Source organism: Penicillium maclennaniae (genome assembly GCF_028827695.1).
Source record: "Penicillium maclennaniae strain IBT 15551 chromosome Unknown utg000008l:1.0-3552695.0:1.0-3555053.0, whole genome shotgun sequence".
NCBI classification, from domain to species: Eukaryota; Fungi; Ascomycota; class Eurotiomycetes; order Eurotiales; family Aspergillaceae; genus Penicillium; species Penicillium maclennaniae.
The window spans coordinates 1,354,377-1,367,504 of record NW_026623220.1 but is presented as its reverse complement, the minus strand read 5'-3'; the positions used below and the strand labels follow the sequence as shown (position 1 = coordinate 1,367,504).

The 13,128-nt window shown below is 50.0% G+C and overlaps 4 protein-coding genes across 4 annotated transcripts; 2 read left to right on the top strand and 2 right to left on the bottom strand.

Annotated features, from left to right (window-relative positions):
* Positions 1-450: 450 nt before the first annotated feature.
* N7477_009505 (beta-glucosidase) lies at positions 451-3,167 on the top strand (the record flags this gene model as incomplete). The annotated part of the gene is made up of 3 exons (XM_056971166.1): positions 451-1,230; positions 1,284-1,535; positions 1,587-3,167. 3 exons carry the CDS (start codon positions 451-453, stop codon positions 3,165-3,167), a joined length of 2,613 nt encoding a protein of 870 aa, XP_056818145.1.
* Positions 3,168-3,409: 242 nt separating this feature from the next.
* Positions 3,410-5,212, bottom strand: N7477_009504 (MDR family MFS transporter; the record flags this gene model as incomplete). Its single annotated transcript, XM_056971165.1, has 4 exons — positions 3,410-4,177; positions 4,227-4,686; positions 4,736-5,073; positions 5,129-5,212. 4 exons carry the CDS (start codon positions 5,210-5,212, stop codon positions 3,410-3,412), a joined length of 1,650 nt encoding a protein of 549 aa, XP_056818144.1.
* Positions 5,213-8,926: 3,714 nt separating this feature from the next.
* On the bottom strand, positions 8,927-9,247 carry N7477_009503 (uncharacterized protein; the record flags this gene model as incomplete). The annotated part of the gene is made up of 1 exon (XM_056971164.1): positions 8,927-9,247. The coding sequence occupies one exon, from the start codon at positions 9,245-9,247 to the stop codon at positions 8,927-8,929; it is 321 nt and encodes a 106-aa protein (XP_056818143.1).
* A 2,054-nt stretch (positions 9,248-11,301) lies between these two features.
* Positions 11,302-13,038, top strand: N7477_009502 (sugar porter family MFS transporter; the record flags this gene model as incomplete). The annotated part of the gene is made up of 5 exons (XM_056971163.1): positions 11,302-11,380; positions 11,434-11,520; positions 11,574-11,756; positions 11,817-12,311; positions 12,371-13,038. 5 exons carry the CDS (start codon positions 11,302-11,304, stop codon positions 13,036-13,038), a joined length of 1,512 nt encoding a protein of 503 aa, XP_056818142.1.
* Between the last annotated feature and the right edge of the window lie 90 nt (positions 13,039-13,128).

The window sequence follows — 13,128 nt, the reverse complement described above, 5'->3', positions numbered from 1 at the left end:
CACTCCTCTTTTCCACTATCTTCCCCCAGGTGCCTGTTTGTTACCCCTGACAAACCCGCTAGTTAGGGTAATGATATTCCGGGGAGCGGGGAGCGGGGATCGACGTTCATCCTAACCGTGAAGAGTCCGCAATGTCTCACTAGCGGAGAAAATGCCTGATCGAATTGGGTTTCCACCTATGGGAAAACGATCTGAGCCGACTACAAGCTCGGTTATGCACGCGAGCTCACATCTCGATGATCGTTTCTCCGACACAGGGAGTGCTTGGCATACTGGGATGGCATGTGGACGCCCTGACTCCTCTCCTTTCAAAATGACACCCGAGCCCTAAACTCCCGACATTCGTAAGCCAACCTGTACAGCCTCGTTCTTCGTTCTTTGTGCGAGTAGTACAGGTTGACCGAGTGATTGGATCTGATCGGCCGTGCAACCGACGCCCGAACCCTAGGTATGGCGCCCTGGACACGATTGGCCCTCGTGCCGATTATCGCGCAGGTAATTGTCGCATCTCCCACGCCAGATGCAGACCATGAAGCCTCATACTTAAATATACGTGCGGCAGAGGGCTACAATTCCCCGCCTTACTATCCTACACCCGATGGCGGCTGGGTCTCCGACTGGGCTGAAGCCTATGAGAAAGCGCAGCAAATCGTTGGCAACATGACTCTCGCCGAGAAGGTCAACCTGACCACTGGAACGGGCTTTTATATGGGACCCTGTGTCGGTCAAACAGGCAGTGCCCCGCGGTTCCGTATCCCGAACCTCTGTTTACAAGATTCCCCCTTGGGGATCCGGAATTCAGACCATAACACAGCATTCCCTCCCGGTGTCACGGTCGGTGCGACGTTCAACAAGAATCTCATGTATGCGCGGGGAAGAGCTCTGGGTGAGGAATCCCGGGGTAAGGGTATCAATGTGCAACTGGGCCCTGCAGTTGGTCCTCTTGGGCGAAAGCCTCGAGGAGGACGTGGCTGGGAGGGATTCGGCGCGGATCCTACTTTACAAGCGATTGGAGGAGCGTACACGATCAAGGGTATGCAAAGTACAGGCGTGATTGCGACAATCAAGCACTTCATCGGTTACGAGCAGGAGATGTATCGCATGAGCAGTATCATTACCAAGGGCTATTCATCCAATATTGATGATCGCACCCTGCATGAACTTTACTTGTGGCCTTTTGCTGAAGGCGTTCGGGCCGGTGTCGGATCTTTAATGACTTCATACAATGATGTGAGTGGGATTCACCTTGCGACTGGGGTGTGCAGGTTGCTAACTTGCTTCAGGTCAACAGCTCGGCGGCAAGCCAGAACAGCAAGCTCCTAAACGGAATCCTCAAGGACGAACTTGGTTTCCAGGGATTTGTGATGACCGATTGGCTCGGTCATTACGCTGGTGTGGCATCCGCGCTCGCCGGTCTCGATATGGCTATGCCCGGTGATGGCGCGGTTCCCCTCTTTGGTGATAGCTACTGGGGCTCCGAGTTGTCTCGGTCAATTCTAAATGGCAGTGTTCCGGTTGGCCGACTCAATGACATGGTATGTGTCAAACCAAATGGAACACTCCGAATGCGCTAATCAGTCCTGTAGGTTACTCGAATCGTGGCGACGTGGTACAAGATGGGTCAGGATGAAGACTACCCTCTACCCAATTTCTCGACCAATACTCTCGACGAGACTGGGCCACTCTATCCCGGTGCCCTTTTCTCTCCCAGTGGTGTTGTCAACCAATTTGTTGACGTCCAGGGCAACCACAACATCACTGCGCGTGCTATTGCCCGCGAGGCGATCACTTTGTTGAAGAACGAAGATAACATCCTTCCTCTGCGCCGTAATGACTCAATCAAGATTTTTGGCACCGATGCAGGTGGCAATCCTGATGGTATCAATTCATGCAGTGACCAAGGATGTGATAAGGGTGTTCTGACCATGGGATGGGGTAGCGGAACTGCGAGGCTGCCTTATCTCATTACTCCCCAGGAGGCTATCTCCAATATCACAAAGAACGCTGAGTTCTATATCACGGACTCGTTTCCATCCGGTATAACTGCGAATTCTCGCGATATTGCTGTTGTGTTTATTAACGCCGACTCTGGCGAGAACTATATTACAGTCGAAGGCAACCCCGGCGACCGCACCGAAGCTGGCCTCTACGCCTGGCGCGGTGGCGATGACCTCGTCAAGGCTGCCGCGGAGAAGTTCTCCAGTGTGGTCGTCATTTACCACACCGTCGGGCCCGTGATCATGGAAGAGTGGATTGATCTCGAGGCTGTCAAGGCTGTTCTTGTGGCACACCTCCCCGGCCAGGAAGCCGGTAACTCTCTGACCGATGTCCTATTCGGCGACTACAGCCCTAGTGGCCACATGCCTTACACCATCCCGAAAAGCGAATCTGACTACCCGGATAGTGTCGGCATTATCAACCAGCCATTTGGCCAAATCCAAGACACTTTCACCGAGGGACTGTATATGGACTACCGCCACTTCATAAAAGCCAATATTACTCCGCGGTATCCCTTCGGGCATGGACTGTCGTATACAACTTTCAACATCTCCAGCCCGACAATTACTGAGGTAAATTCACTCGATACCGCCTATCCTCCAGCTGCACCTTCCAAGGGAGCTACTCCGGTGTATAGCGACACAATCCCTGCTGCTTCTGAGGTCGCCTGGTCATCTACCAGCTTCACCCGCATCTGGCGCTATCTCTATCCTTACCTGGATCACCCTGAGTCCATTACCGCCTCCAGCAAATATGCCTACCCTGACGGCTACTCCACAACACCCAAGCCTCAAGTACGCGCAGGCGGTGGACAAGGCGGAAACCCCGCTCTTTTCGATATCGCGTATTCGGTCAAGGTCCAGGTCACGAACACAGGATCTCGTCAGGGTAAGGCCGTTGCCCAATTGTACGTTGAGCTACCCTCTAGCTTGGGTTTCGACACCCCTGAGCTACAGTTGCGCCAGTTTGAGAAGACGAAAGAGCTGGCACCCGGTCAAAGCGAACTTCTTACTCTCACTGTCACTCGCAAAGATCTGAGTGTCTGGGATGTCGTGGCTCAAGACTGGAAGGCACCTGTCAATGGCGAGGGTGTCAAACTCTGGGTTGGCAACAGTGTCGCCGATCTTCCCATAATTTGCACTGTTGGTGAGGGATGCTCCTCAGACTAGACACCACTTCCCGTTTAGTCTTACTTGTTTCTTTCTGTCTCCGCAGATTCCACCGTTATTTTCCTACCTTCGATTTACCGTCTTTATGTGCCCTCACTTCTAGCGGCATTTTCAGTCACTCTACAACATTTTTTACCCAATGTATACATGTGAAACTGGATGTGAATATCAAACCGAGCAGCATATATATAGACCAATGAACGCGGAATCTATGTACAATTTTCGTCAATCCAACCCTGGATCTATACAGTGGCAGGGAGATTTTGCACAGCATGTAGCTCCAAATCCTCACCAAGAGGCGCCTTCTCACTCTTCAACCCAGTAACAGTCTCAACATGCTCTTTGTTCAATCGCGTCTTCAAAATGAAGCCAGAACAGATAAGGCCCACCGCCGCCATGCAAGTATTCAGAATCCACATATTCCGCATGCTCCACGCAAAGGCATGCTTAACAGCAAGCAGCTGCACCGGATTCTTGATATCTTTGATGTACTCAATGTTCGCAGCCGCAGAGTCTCCCGTCAGTTTCTCTGCCAGGCTTTCAGACATGCCCGTAGCCAACAGACTGGGTTCCATCTTGCCCATGCTGTTCTGGAAAACTACGCCGCCAATGACAATTGATGAGGCGATAGCGATATTTCGGATGAAGCCGAGAGTAGCGGTTGCTGCTGCGGTATCCTCCTGGGACACCATAGCCTGAAGTGCGATGATGGGTGTCTGGAAGAGAAATCCGGCACCAACACCGCTGATGAGTTGGTAGCCAACGATTTCACCAACAGAAGAGGATGCATCCAGGTGGATATATAAACCATTTCCGATGACCATGAGGGCCATGCCTATCCAAATGAGTTCCAGGTAGCGGCCTGTCTTGTGAATAATTGCTCCGGTGGCGATGCCGGAGACTGCCTCTGCGATGGAGAGGGGGAGGATCAAGACTCCCGATCGCAAGGGTGAAGCTTCTTTGACGGATTGGAGGTAGAGCGGGATATAATATTCCCCTGCAATAAAAACCTAGTATATGGTTAGCTCTAGCTGTGAATTGAAACTAAGGAAAACGTACAAAGCCATGAGCAAAGGCCACAGCAAGAGCGGCAATGTTGGAAAGACTGGCGAAGATATTCATCGGCATCAGCGGGTACTTCGCAAGTCGCTTCTCGCTATAAATGAACAGCAGAGAGCAGAGCGACCCGAAGATAATCAGGCAGATGACAGTCGGTGAGCTCCACGCGAATGTCTCTCCACCAAAATCGAGTCCGAGAAGCAGCATCAAAGTCAAGCCCAGGACGGACAGACTGCCGAACCAGTCGATAGCCCGGATACCGTCCATAACCTTCGTTTTTGGATTGTGCACATCCAGAAGGAAGAAGAGAAGAAGGAAGGCAATGCCTGACACTGGCAAATTAATCCAGTAGGTCCATCTCCAAGAGACATACTGGGAGAATGCACCACCAAGCAGCGGACCTGTACCACCGGCGAGAGCCCACATGAATTCCATCAAGCCAAGATACAAGCTCCGATGTCTGTTCACATATTAGCAATACCCACAGACCCGTTGAATTCTGAACATACCTGACACTGAACAAATCAGAGATAACAATGGTGACAAGCTGCAGAATACCACCACCACCAATACCCTGCAGCGCTCGTCCAGCAATCAACATCTGCATATTGACTGCCACCGCACAAATGATGGAGCTAACAAAGAACCACGCAACCGCAATAAGCAGAATTAGCTTGCGACCCCAAATATCCGAAAGCTTCGCCCAGATACACGCGCCAGCCGCATTAGCAAGTAGATAAGCACCTCCAATCCATGTGTAACCCGCCGCAGAGTGCAACTTAGCCGCGATAGTAGGGATCGCCGTGGCCATAATTGTCTGATCTAGAGCTGCGACGAACATGGACAACTAGATTAGGGTTAGTATCCTTTCAATCGAATGTCAGGCCGGTGGGCGGTCTTACAGAGAGGGCGATCATGATGAGGAAAATGCGCAGCTGACCCCGCCTCTCCAGCGGGGTGTCGTTGATTGACATATCCGAAGCCATATTTTTATTTCCTTCGTCTTCTTGTGAAGATGACCGTCTTTTAAGGCTGGGGCATCGGAAGGAGAAGAGTCATAATCGGGACCCTGGCAAATTTTTCTGAGCTTAGTTCCGACCCCGCCTATCCACGTTGACGGGTGGGTCCGATGCTCGGCTTGCTCCGCAAATACTATTCTCTTCAAGGGGTCTAGTGCCTCGTATCGTGAGTAGCGTACGACTCACTATTTATTGAGCTGCTTGTATAATCTTATCTTCATTCACGTCTCCATATGCAGAAGTGAACATTCGATCAAGCGTTCAAAATGACCGTATGAAAAATGGATTTAGTACTCTGAGGTCTGGTAGTGCCCATACACTTATTTGTTTCTCAAATTGGCCCTTGCGTTATTTCTTCAGAATGACCTCCATGGTAAACGAAGTTCGATGGCATGAAACATCAGTTATTATGTATCGCAGTTTAGTTTGGAACAGCTTGCACCGCAGCAACAAAAAGTACACTTTCACCAATCCATCGTGGACTCAATACTTGAAGAAAATTTCTGCTGCCAGTTGACATAAGTTGTTCGTCGATAGTCAAGGGCCGTAGTGCGGTAGTACGTGTCTCCGATCTCGTCGCCTTGAGGTATCCGAGCTCATCAACAATCTGTCTCTTCAATCCTTCCTATGATTATGTCGTCTCTCGCCCATATTGAGAAGGAATAATGATCACACATAGCGTCTCTATCCCATGATGAGATCAGTGACATACTATTTACCATACACTATGATACATGAAATCATGTCCTTCTCGTTCCCGGGCCCCGTTGTCCATCAATATGTTGTGAAGTCGGCCGAATTCCGGAGAAGCATATTTCCGGCATACGGCAGTGATTATCTCCAGGGCAGTAGCTGAAGGATCGAACTTGGTCTCAACAAGTAACCCATTGAGGTCGGCGCCGTGTTGCATGAACAGCGATATAATTTCCGCCAGACGAGAAGTGCCATTTACACTGGTGTCGTAGTACCCAATCCATTGGCGGCGATCTGCCTCTCATAGATAATCCAGAGCAACCAACCAGGGCGTCTGAAACTTTCCATTCAGATCTTGGTAGGGCTGATTCAGATCAGAGCCACTGATGAGAATTTCACTAATCATCTCTGGACTGGATAAAGGGTACACAGTTTGCCGCCGAATAGCGAGCATCTCGATACAATGACTGAGAAGGGGTATACCACTAGCATTGTCATGTGGTCTGCTATCAATTGAATGGCATTGTACAACTCAATAGGCATAAGATCATTCCGTACACGTTGATGTACCAGGGATGTGAGGCCGAACTTGGCAGAGAGCGAGAGAAATGGATCACGAAGTTTGAGATTTTTTCGCTTCTTGTACGATGAGAAAAGACTTCTTGCCCAATGATCATCTTCAATTGACTCGCGGGGCACCCAATGCTGACACAGAACTTGGTTCAGCTCAGGGATCATCACCAGCTGCGACTGCTGATGATTCGGGGACAGTCGTGCATGAGTAAATGCCAGCAGTATGTTGGGCCACCAGTCATCTATCTGTCGGTTGGCATGAAACTCATCTAGCGGCCACTTGAATTGAAGAATAATAGAGGCGAGCAGCGATGTACGCGGCTCAAAATCTGATCCTGTTGTGGGCTTCAAAATTCGCGATCAAATATGGGACAGTGAGAGGAAATCCTGAACAGTCCGATGGACGTAAGAGATGTTACTATGACTGAGCTGTTGTGCCGGCGATGGTGTACTACGCCGGAGCATGCTTGTTGACAAGCCTGAGGCGTGAGTGACTATCGATCCTGCGCACTCGTTGAACAGCCGGGCTTTGGTCAGTTCACATATTCGGGTGATGGTCTTTTCACTCGCCCGTTGAGCATCTTTGGGGATGTATGTCACAATCTCATCGAATTGATCGGCGAGAGCAAAATCCCAGAGGCTCATCGATACTGCATCTTGCTGCCGAGTGGCGTAACATACATCTTGCCTGGCCTGAAGGAGCTGGAATAAGCGTGACATGATCAAAGTTTGATCAGCTGATACAGCTTCGAAGAGAAAATGCGTGAAAAAGTCATCCAAGTCGTTGGGATGTTGGTTCAAATATTGATCGTATAGGCTTTATCAACCTCCTCATATGCCACTCCATTCTGTTTCCCAGGGGCTTCTTTGCCAAAAAAGTGTCACAATGCTAGGCTTGGAGGACCTCTCGCTCCCTTCTCTTCTTAGGTCCGGCACGAGGAGATTTTTGGGCGCTCTTCTGCTTCGGGTAGTGTCCAAGGAGAGGAGGGCCTCACGATCGGTGACTGAACTGTTTGAACAGAAAAGTTATCTCCCAAGAAAGGACTACCGCTACAGGAAAAATGCAGGAACCTACCCTTGTATTGACGAAATCGCCACCTCCAATTCCAACTTTAAAGAGATTACTCGTTCTTCTAATCCTTCCACATGTTCTCAGGGCCAAAGCATCTTCAATTCCCCGACATGAAGGATTGAACCAGGCCCAAAGGTCTGTATAAGTTCCAGGCGACATAAAACAGTCTCCAGAATGAGGCAACTAGTAGCGAGTAGCGCGGAGGTTATCCAACGACTGATCATATTTCGATAGCGGCCCGATCTCTCTTGGGCAGCCGCCTGCTATACTATCACTTAAGGTGGTTAATTAGGTGTTTAGGTCGCATAGATCCCATTCTTTCACAGTCTGTTCATCATCGTAAAAGCTATGAATTTCATGGAGTTGACCTACAAGCTGAAAACCTTGCATGCAGAAACTGCATGACACGTTTTGGAGCCGTAAGATGGCACTCCCCTTTTCAATTACAGACATCTTATCTGGGCTCAGTTCTCCGGGCTGGTCTATAAAACGAAGAATTTATTCGCGCTTGAAGTGAGGATTAGAGAAGGATGCAGTTAGCGGAGCAGAAAGTTGAGCTTCGTGAGAACACGATCCCAAGAAAAATGAGGGAAAGAGAGGCTAATCTACATTTGACTTAGGGGGGTGTCATTATTGACAGCAAGGTGAAGATAAGCAACAACCTATTTCCGTATCCAATCACGAAAGGGAGAGAGTGAGGGTGAGATTGTGCACATTGATAATCAGCAAACAAAGCATAGTCTTATCTTATTGAAGGTGGACTATCTTCATAAGAGGATGCCTGAGAAGCGGAGGCCGAAGATGGATAATGAATGATGGCTCTACAACAGTTTGTCGCCTGTGTTGAAGCTCCGGGATGCGAAACTTATCTGCTAGGCCGGATCTTTGAAGGACATTCTTTCGGTGGTGTTCCAAAGGTCAACCAGACCGAGGCACATACAGAACCGAACGGCGCGTTCTCGAAGCTTGTTGGGTGCATATATTTCGAACACCTTGCCGGTACTAGCGATCACACTTGTCCAAGGTTCACGGTCACTACCCATGCAAAATTCCTTATTTAGAAGTGATGATTCATTTCGTCTGGCGCCCATGTGGTCTATAGCTCGTTTAACCTTTTAGCCGCGTCGGTTGCGTGAGGCGTCCCGCCTGTAATACTGGCAGCCCTTGTATCCTGTTACACCGTCCCGAGGCAAGCAATAGCTGGGAATATCTGGTTGCGTACTCGCGCGAGGCTCGATCTCGAGGTTGGTGTCCTCATGCGATCAACATCTACAACTTGATGACGATTAACGGGCCACAGATGCATGAGCCTAACGTGAGCGACTTGCTCCCGTTGTCGCCTTTCACGTTTTGCCTATGGCGTCACCGCTCGTAATCGCCTCGTTTCTCATTCTATCCGCATTTTGCACTCTGTCAACGACCTCCTCATCGTGACCGACGGCTTTGGCATTTCTCAGAGCAATGTAGCACCTCAGGATGTGGCCTGGTATGTCCCAGGCCTTTTTTGCGGTCATATTATCAGATTTGGCTGGAAAATATCGCAACTTGCCCTCAAACGCCCTGCCAATCAGCGCTCGGTGCTCACCACACAGTAGGACTACGCCGATGCTGCCAATAACACCGATTCGAAGTGGTTGGCGGACAACTACTTTGTTACCAGCCATATCAGCGAGCCTAATTTCTATGCCGATGCTTCGGGCGACAGTTATGGCATGGATAATTGTAAACAATCTCCCTGGGGCGTGATCAAAGGGTAAGGTCGGCTAACCACATCTAAGATGATGCCTATCAGATACCCAGGAATATGTTGACCGTGGTGTGGACCTTTTGAACATGAAAGTGATTCTTGGGCCGAACACCAGGAGGACGTCCCTTCGGCTGGACTTGAGGGCGACAGTCTCACAAACAAGCATCATGACCTGGCATATGGTCGAAAGCACGACCCGTTGATTCAATTCGTCTGTCTCACCAACAATGCCACAGCGCTGAAATCGATCAAGAGTTTCTCAAGCTTTGAGGATGGTCTCAAGGCTCAAAACCTACCTCAGTGAACCTTTTGACCCCGAACATGACAAACGACGGCCATGATACCAGCCTTGCTTACGCTGCAAATTGGATGAGTAGTTTCACTAACAGGACTGATGAGCAACACATATTTCTGGAATAATACCATAATCCTTCTCACCTTCGACGAGATCAGGACGTACGCTGAACCAAATCGCGTGTTCTCCATCCTTATCGGGGGCGCAATCCCCGAACAACTTGTTGTAATCCGCGACCACACCTGTTTTACCCATTACTCTACTATATCCACTGTTTCAGCGAATTTGGGCCTGCCCTCACTCGGTTGCTAGGACTGCGGCGCCAATATCTTCGGACCTGCGGCTGACGCAATCACTAACACCAATTGGATTGTGAACACGACGAATCTGTATCTCAATGAATCTCTGCCTTGGTCCACTGGAGGCCTCGGGATATTCCAAACATCGATCTCTCCGGCCCGTGCCGACTACAAATGATTCGTGTCCAGCCGGTTCTCCAGGCTGTGATTGTCGCTCACAAAGGCCAAAAGCCGACCTATTACTACACCGCACCATTTCCGTATGATGGCACTACGGGTCTTGATCTCGACGTCTCGTTCCTTGCAATGACACGACTTACGTGCCCGGGATTAATATGACCGGTGCAATCGGAAACGCTGGCGGAGGCGATCGGTCACAAGCTGACCAATGCCGCCTCAAGAAGTGGGTGATGTGCCGAGAGTCTGGCACACCCCGCCTCCTTTGGTTGTCTAGTCGTTGCATTGGGTACTCTCCCTTATAACCAATCAATGGTGGTGGCATTAATGTTTTTGAGCCCCAATGAAAGCGGCAGTAATAATTTTGTTTCAAGATGTTTATCCAGCAATATCATAAAAGGACATCAGAGTGAAGCTGTTCGGAATAAGTGGCTAATCATCTTGCCGTCAGACGAAGCCTAGCTGGTCCCGACAAAATCCCCGATATTTCGGCGGGGTTTCCACACGCTCGGCCAACTCCCGAGCACAGTGGGGGTGGCACGGCCGGGGTCCGGGGTTCAGGTCGCCCGTAACATCATCGCATAGTCTACGAATGCGGAGATCAACAGAGCCCAATTCAAGTTTATCTTCATTCCAGGACACGCGCTCGAGCCCTATGTTACCTCGAAACCTCAGATCTTGGCTGTTTATCCTGTATTGCAACACCACTTTCAGGTTCATAGACGCTTGCAACGGGCATTTGGAATTCCGAGTCTTTCTCGTTAGATTCTGGTGGCGCAGATTAGTGTTAGAGTTTGTCTTGCTTGGCCTGAAAGAAGCTCTGCTAAGACCAACGCTAACGAATTGCCGTGTAGCTTGTCCACAGAAAGATGGAACCCCCACTCGTGGCTGTCGGCCTTGCCACCCAATAACACAACTTGCTTACTGTCTCATCCGCATTAAAGCCTCGGTGATATCTCACTTTCAGCCTTGAGTATGTGGCCTGACCGAACTAGGAGATCAAGTCGCACCTGATGCGAGAGAATTTCGAAGAAAAAGCGGGTCCATCTGGGGCCCCGGCGCGGGGAAAGAGGTGGAAGTATCCCGAGAATAATGAAAGCCCTGGGTATTTATTAGCTACCTACTCTTGCTCCCCCAGGATCTTCTCCTTTCGTTCCCCTAACTCTCATCTCGGGTCATAGCTAGCAGAATCTGAACGAGATGGTTTACTTTGGTTTGAGAGGCTCGCGGTTGAGCGTCGTCGTCAGTTTGGTGGCGGCCACCGCTTTCATGCTACAGGGTATGCAAGATTCGCATGTCTCTCTTCAGCTCTGAGCTAACATGGCACAACAGGATACGACCAAGCTGTAATGAATGGTTTGGTAACTCTGCCCACATTTCTTAGTGTATTTCCTCAAATGAAGGAATCAAAGATTGAAGGTGAGAACCACTCCCTCTCATTTGCGGTAGTGACGCTGACACACTGTGTATAGGGACTGTTGTTGCGATTTACGAGATCGGATGCGCGATTGGCGCTCTTTCATGTGCTTTCATTGGTGATGTCCTTGGTCGAAGACGCATGCTTTTCACCGCTGGCATCTTCGTCGTTGTTGGTGTTGTTTTACAAGCTACGCCCTTCAGCCTGCCCCAGCTTATCGTGGCGCGAATTATTACCGGTAAGCTCTATGCAATTCTGGATCCGAAGAACTCAGGCTGAATGGATCTGGTCTATATAGGTCTTGGTGTTGGTGCGTTTACCGGTACCGCCCCAATGTACGTATCAGAGTGTGCGAGCGCCGCCACTCGTGGACGAATGGTGCTCCTCCAAGGATTTTTCGCTATCGGCGGCATTGTACTGGCCACTTGGATTGAATTTGGCCTCTACTTTGTCAAGGATAGCCAGGTCAACTTCCGATTCCCCATCGCCTTCCAAGCATTCTTTGCCCTCATCGTCGTCTGTTTGATCATGTTCCTACCAGAGTCGCCCAGATGGCTCGTCAAACGTGACCGCCCAGAGGAAGCCCGCCAGGTTCTCAGCGCTTTGGAAGACATGCCACAAGATTCTGAGGTTATCAACGCCGAGCTAGACGTTATTTGCGACACATACCAAGAGGAGAAGCAAAACTCAAACTCTTTGTTCACGATGGGTCCCGAGCGACTTTTCCACCGTGCATGTCTCGCTGTCTTTGTCGCTCTCCTTGCTCAAATGACAGGTGTTAATATTGTCACCTGTAAGCTGCTCTTCAGGCTATCTGAGTGCTATTTTCTTCATGAAGCTAACCACCTGCAGTCTACTCTACTCAGATCTTTGAGGACCATCTCGGTTACAGTGCCATTGAGGCCCGCATCTTCTCGGGCTGTATCCAGATCTGGCAATTCCTCTGCGCTGGACTCGCTGTCATCTTGATTGATAAGATTGGGCGGCGCAAGCTTTTGATGGCCGGTGCAGCAGGTATGTGTGTCGCACAGACTGCGTTGGCCGGCCTCATGTCCGACCTCACGAATAAAGCGGCGGGCGAGGCTGCTGTTTTCTTCTACTTCGTGGCCATGTTCTTTTTCCCCGTGGGTCTTTTCCTGCTGCCCTTCATGTATGCCGGAGAAATTGCCCCTTTGTCCATCCGTCACAAGGTCGCTGCTCTGGGCGCCTGCACGAACTGGTTGTTCAACTTCCTCATTGCTGAAGCTTCCCCAACCGCCATCGCCAATATCGGCTACAGGTACTACATTCTTTATGCCTGCATCAGCTTTGTGGCATTCGTGGCATTTTACACCTTCTACCCTGAGACTAAGGGCCGCACTCTCGAGGAGATTGATGAGATCTTTATTCGCTCGAAATCGATCTTTGATCCGGTCAGGGTGGAGAAGGCACTCCCACGCAATGGGTTCGCGGGCGCAGAACGCCGTCTGGAAGAGCGGGTCTTGGAGAAGCAGACTGCTACTCATGTCGAGATGGCTTGAAAGGCTGGTACATTTTTTACGCAATGTAGCTTCTTTTGAAATTCGGCAATATGGCCCATACCATGATTTGAAGAAATTTATGACTTACCA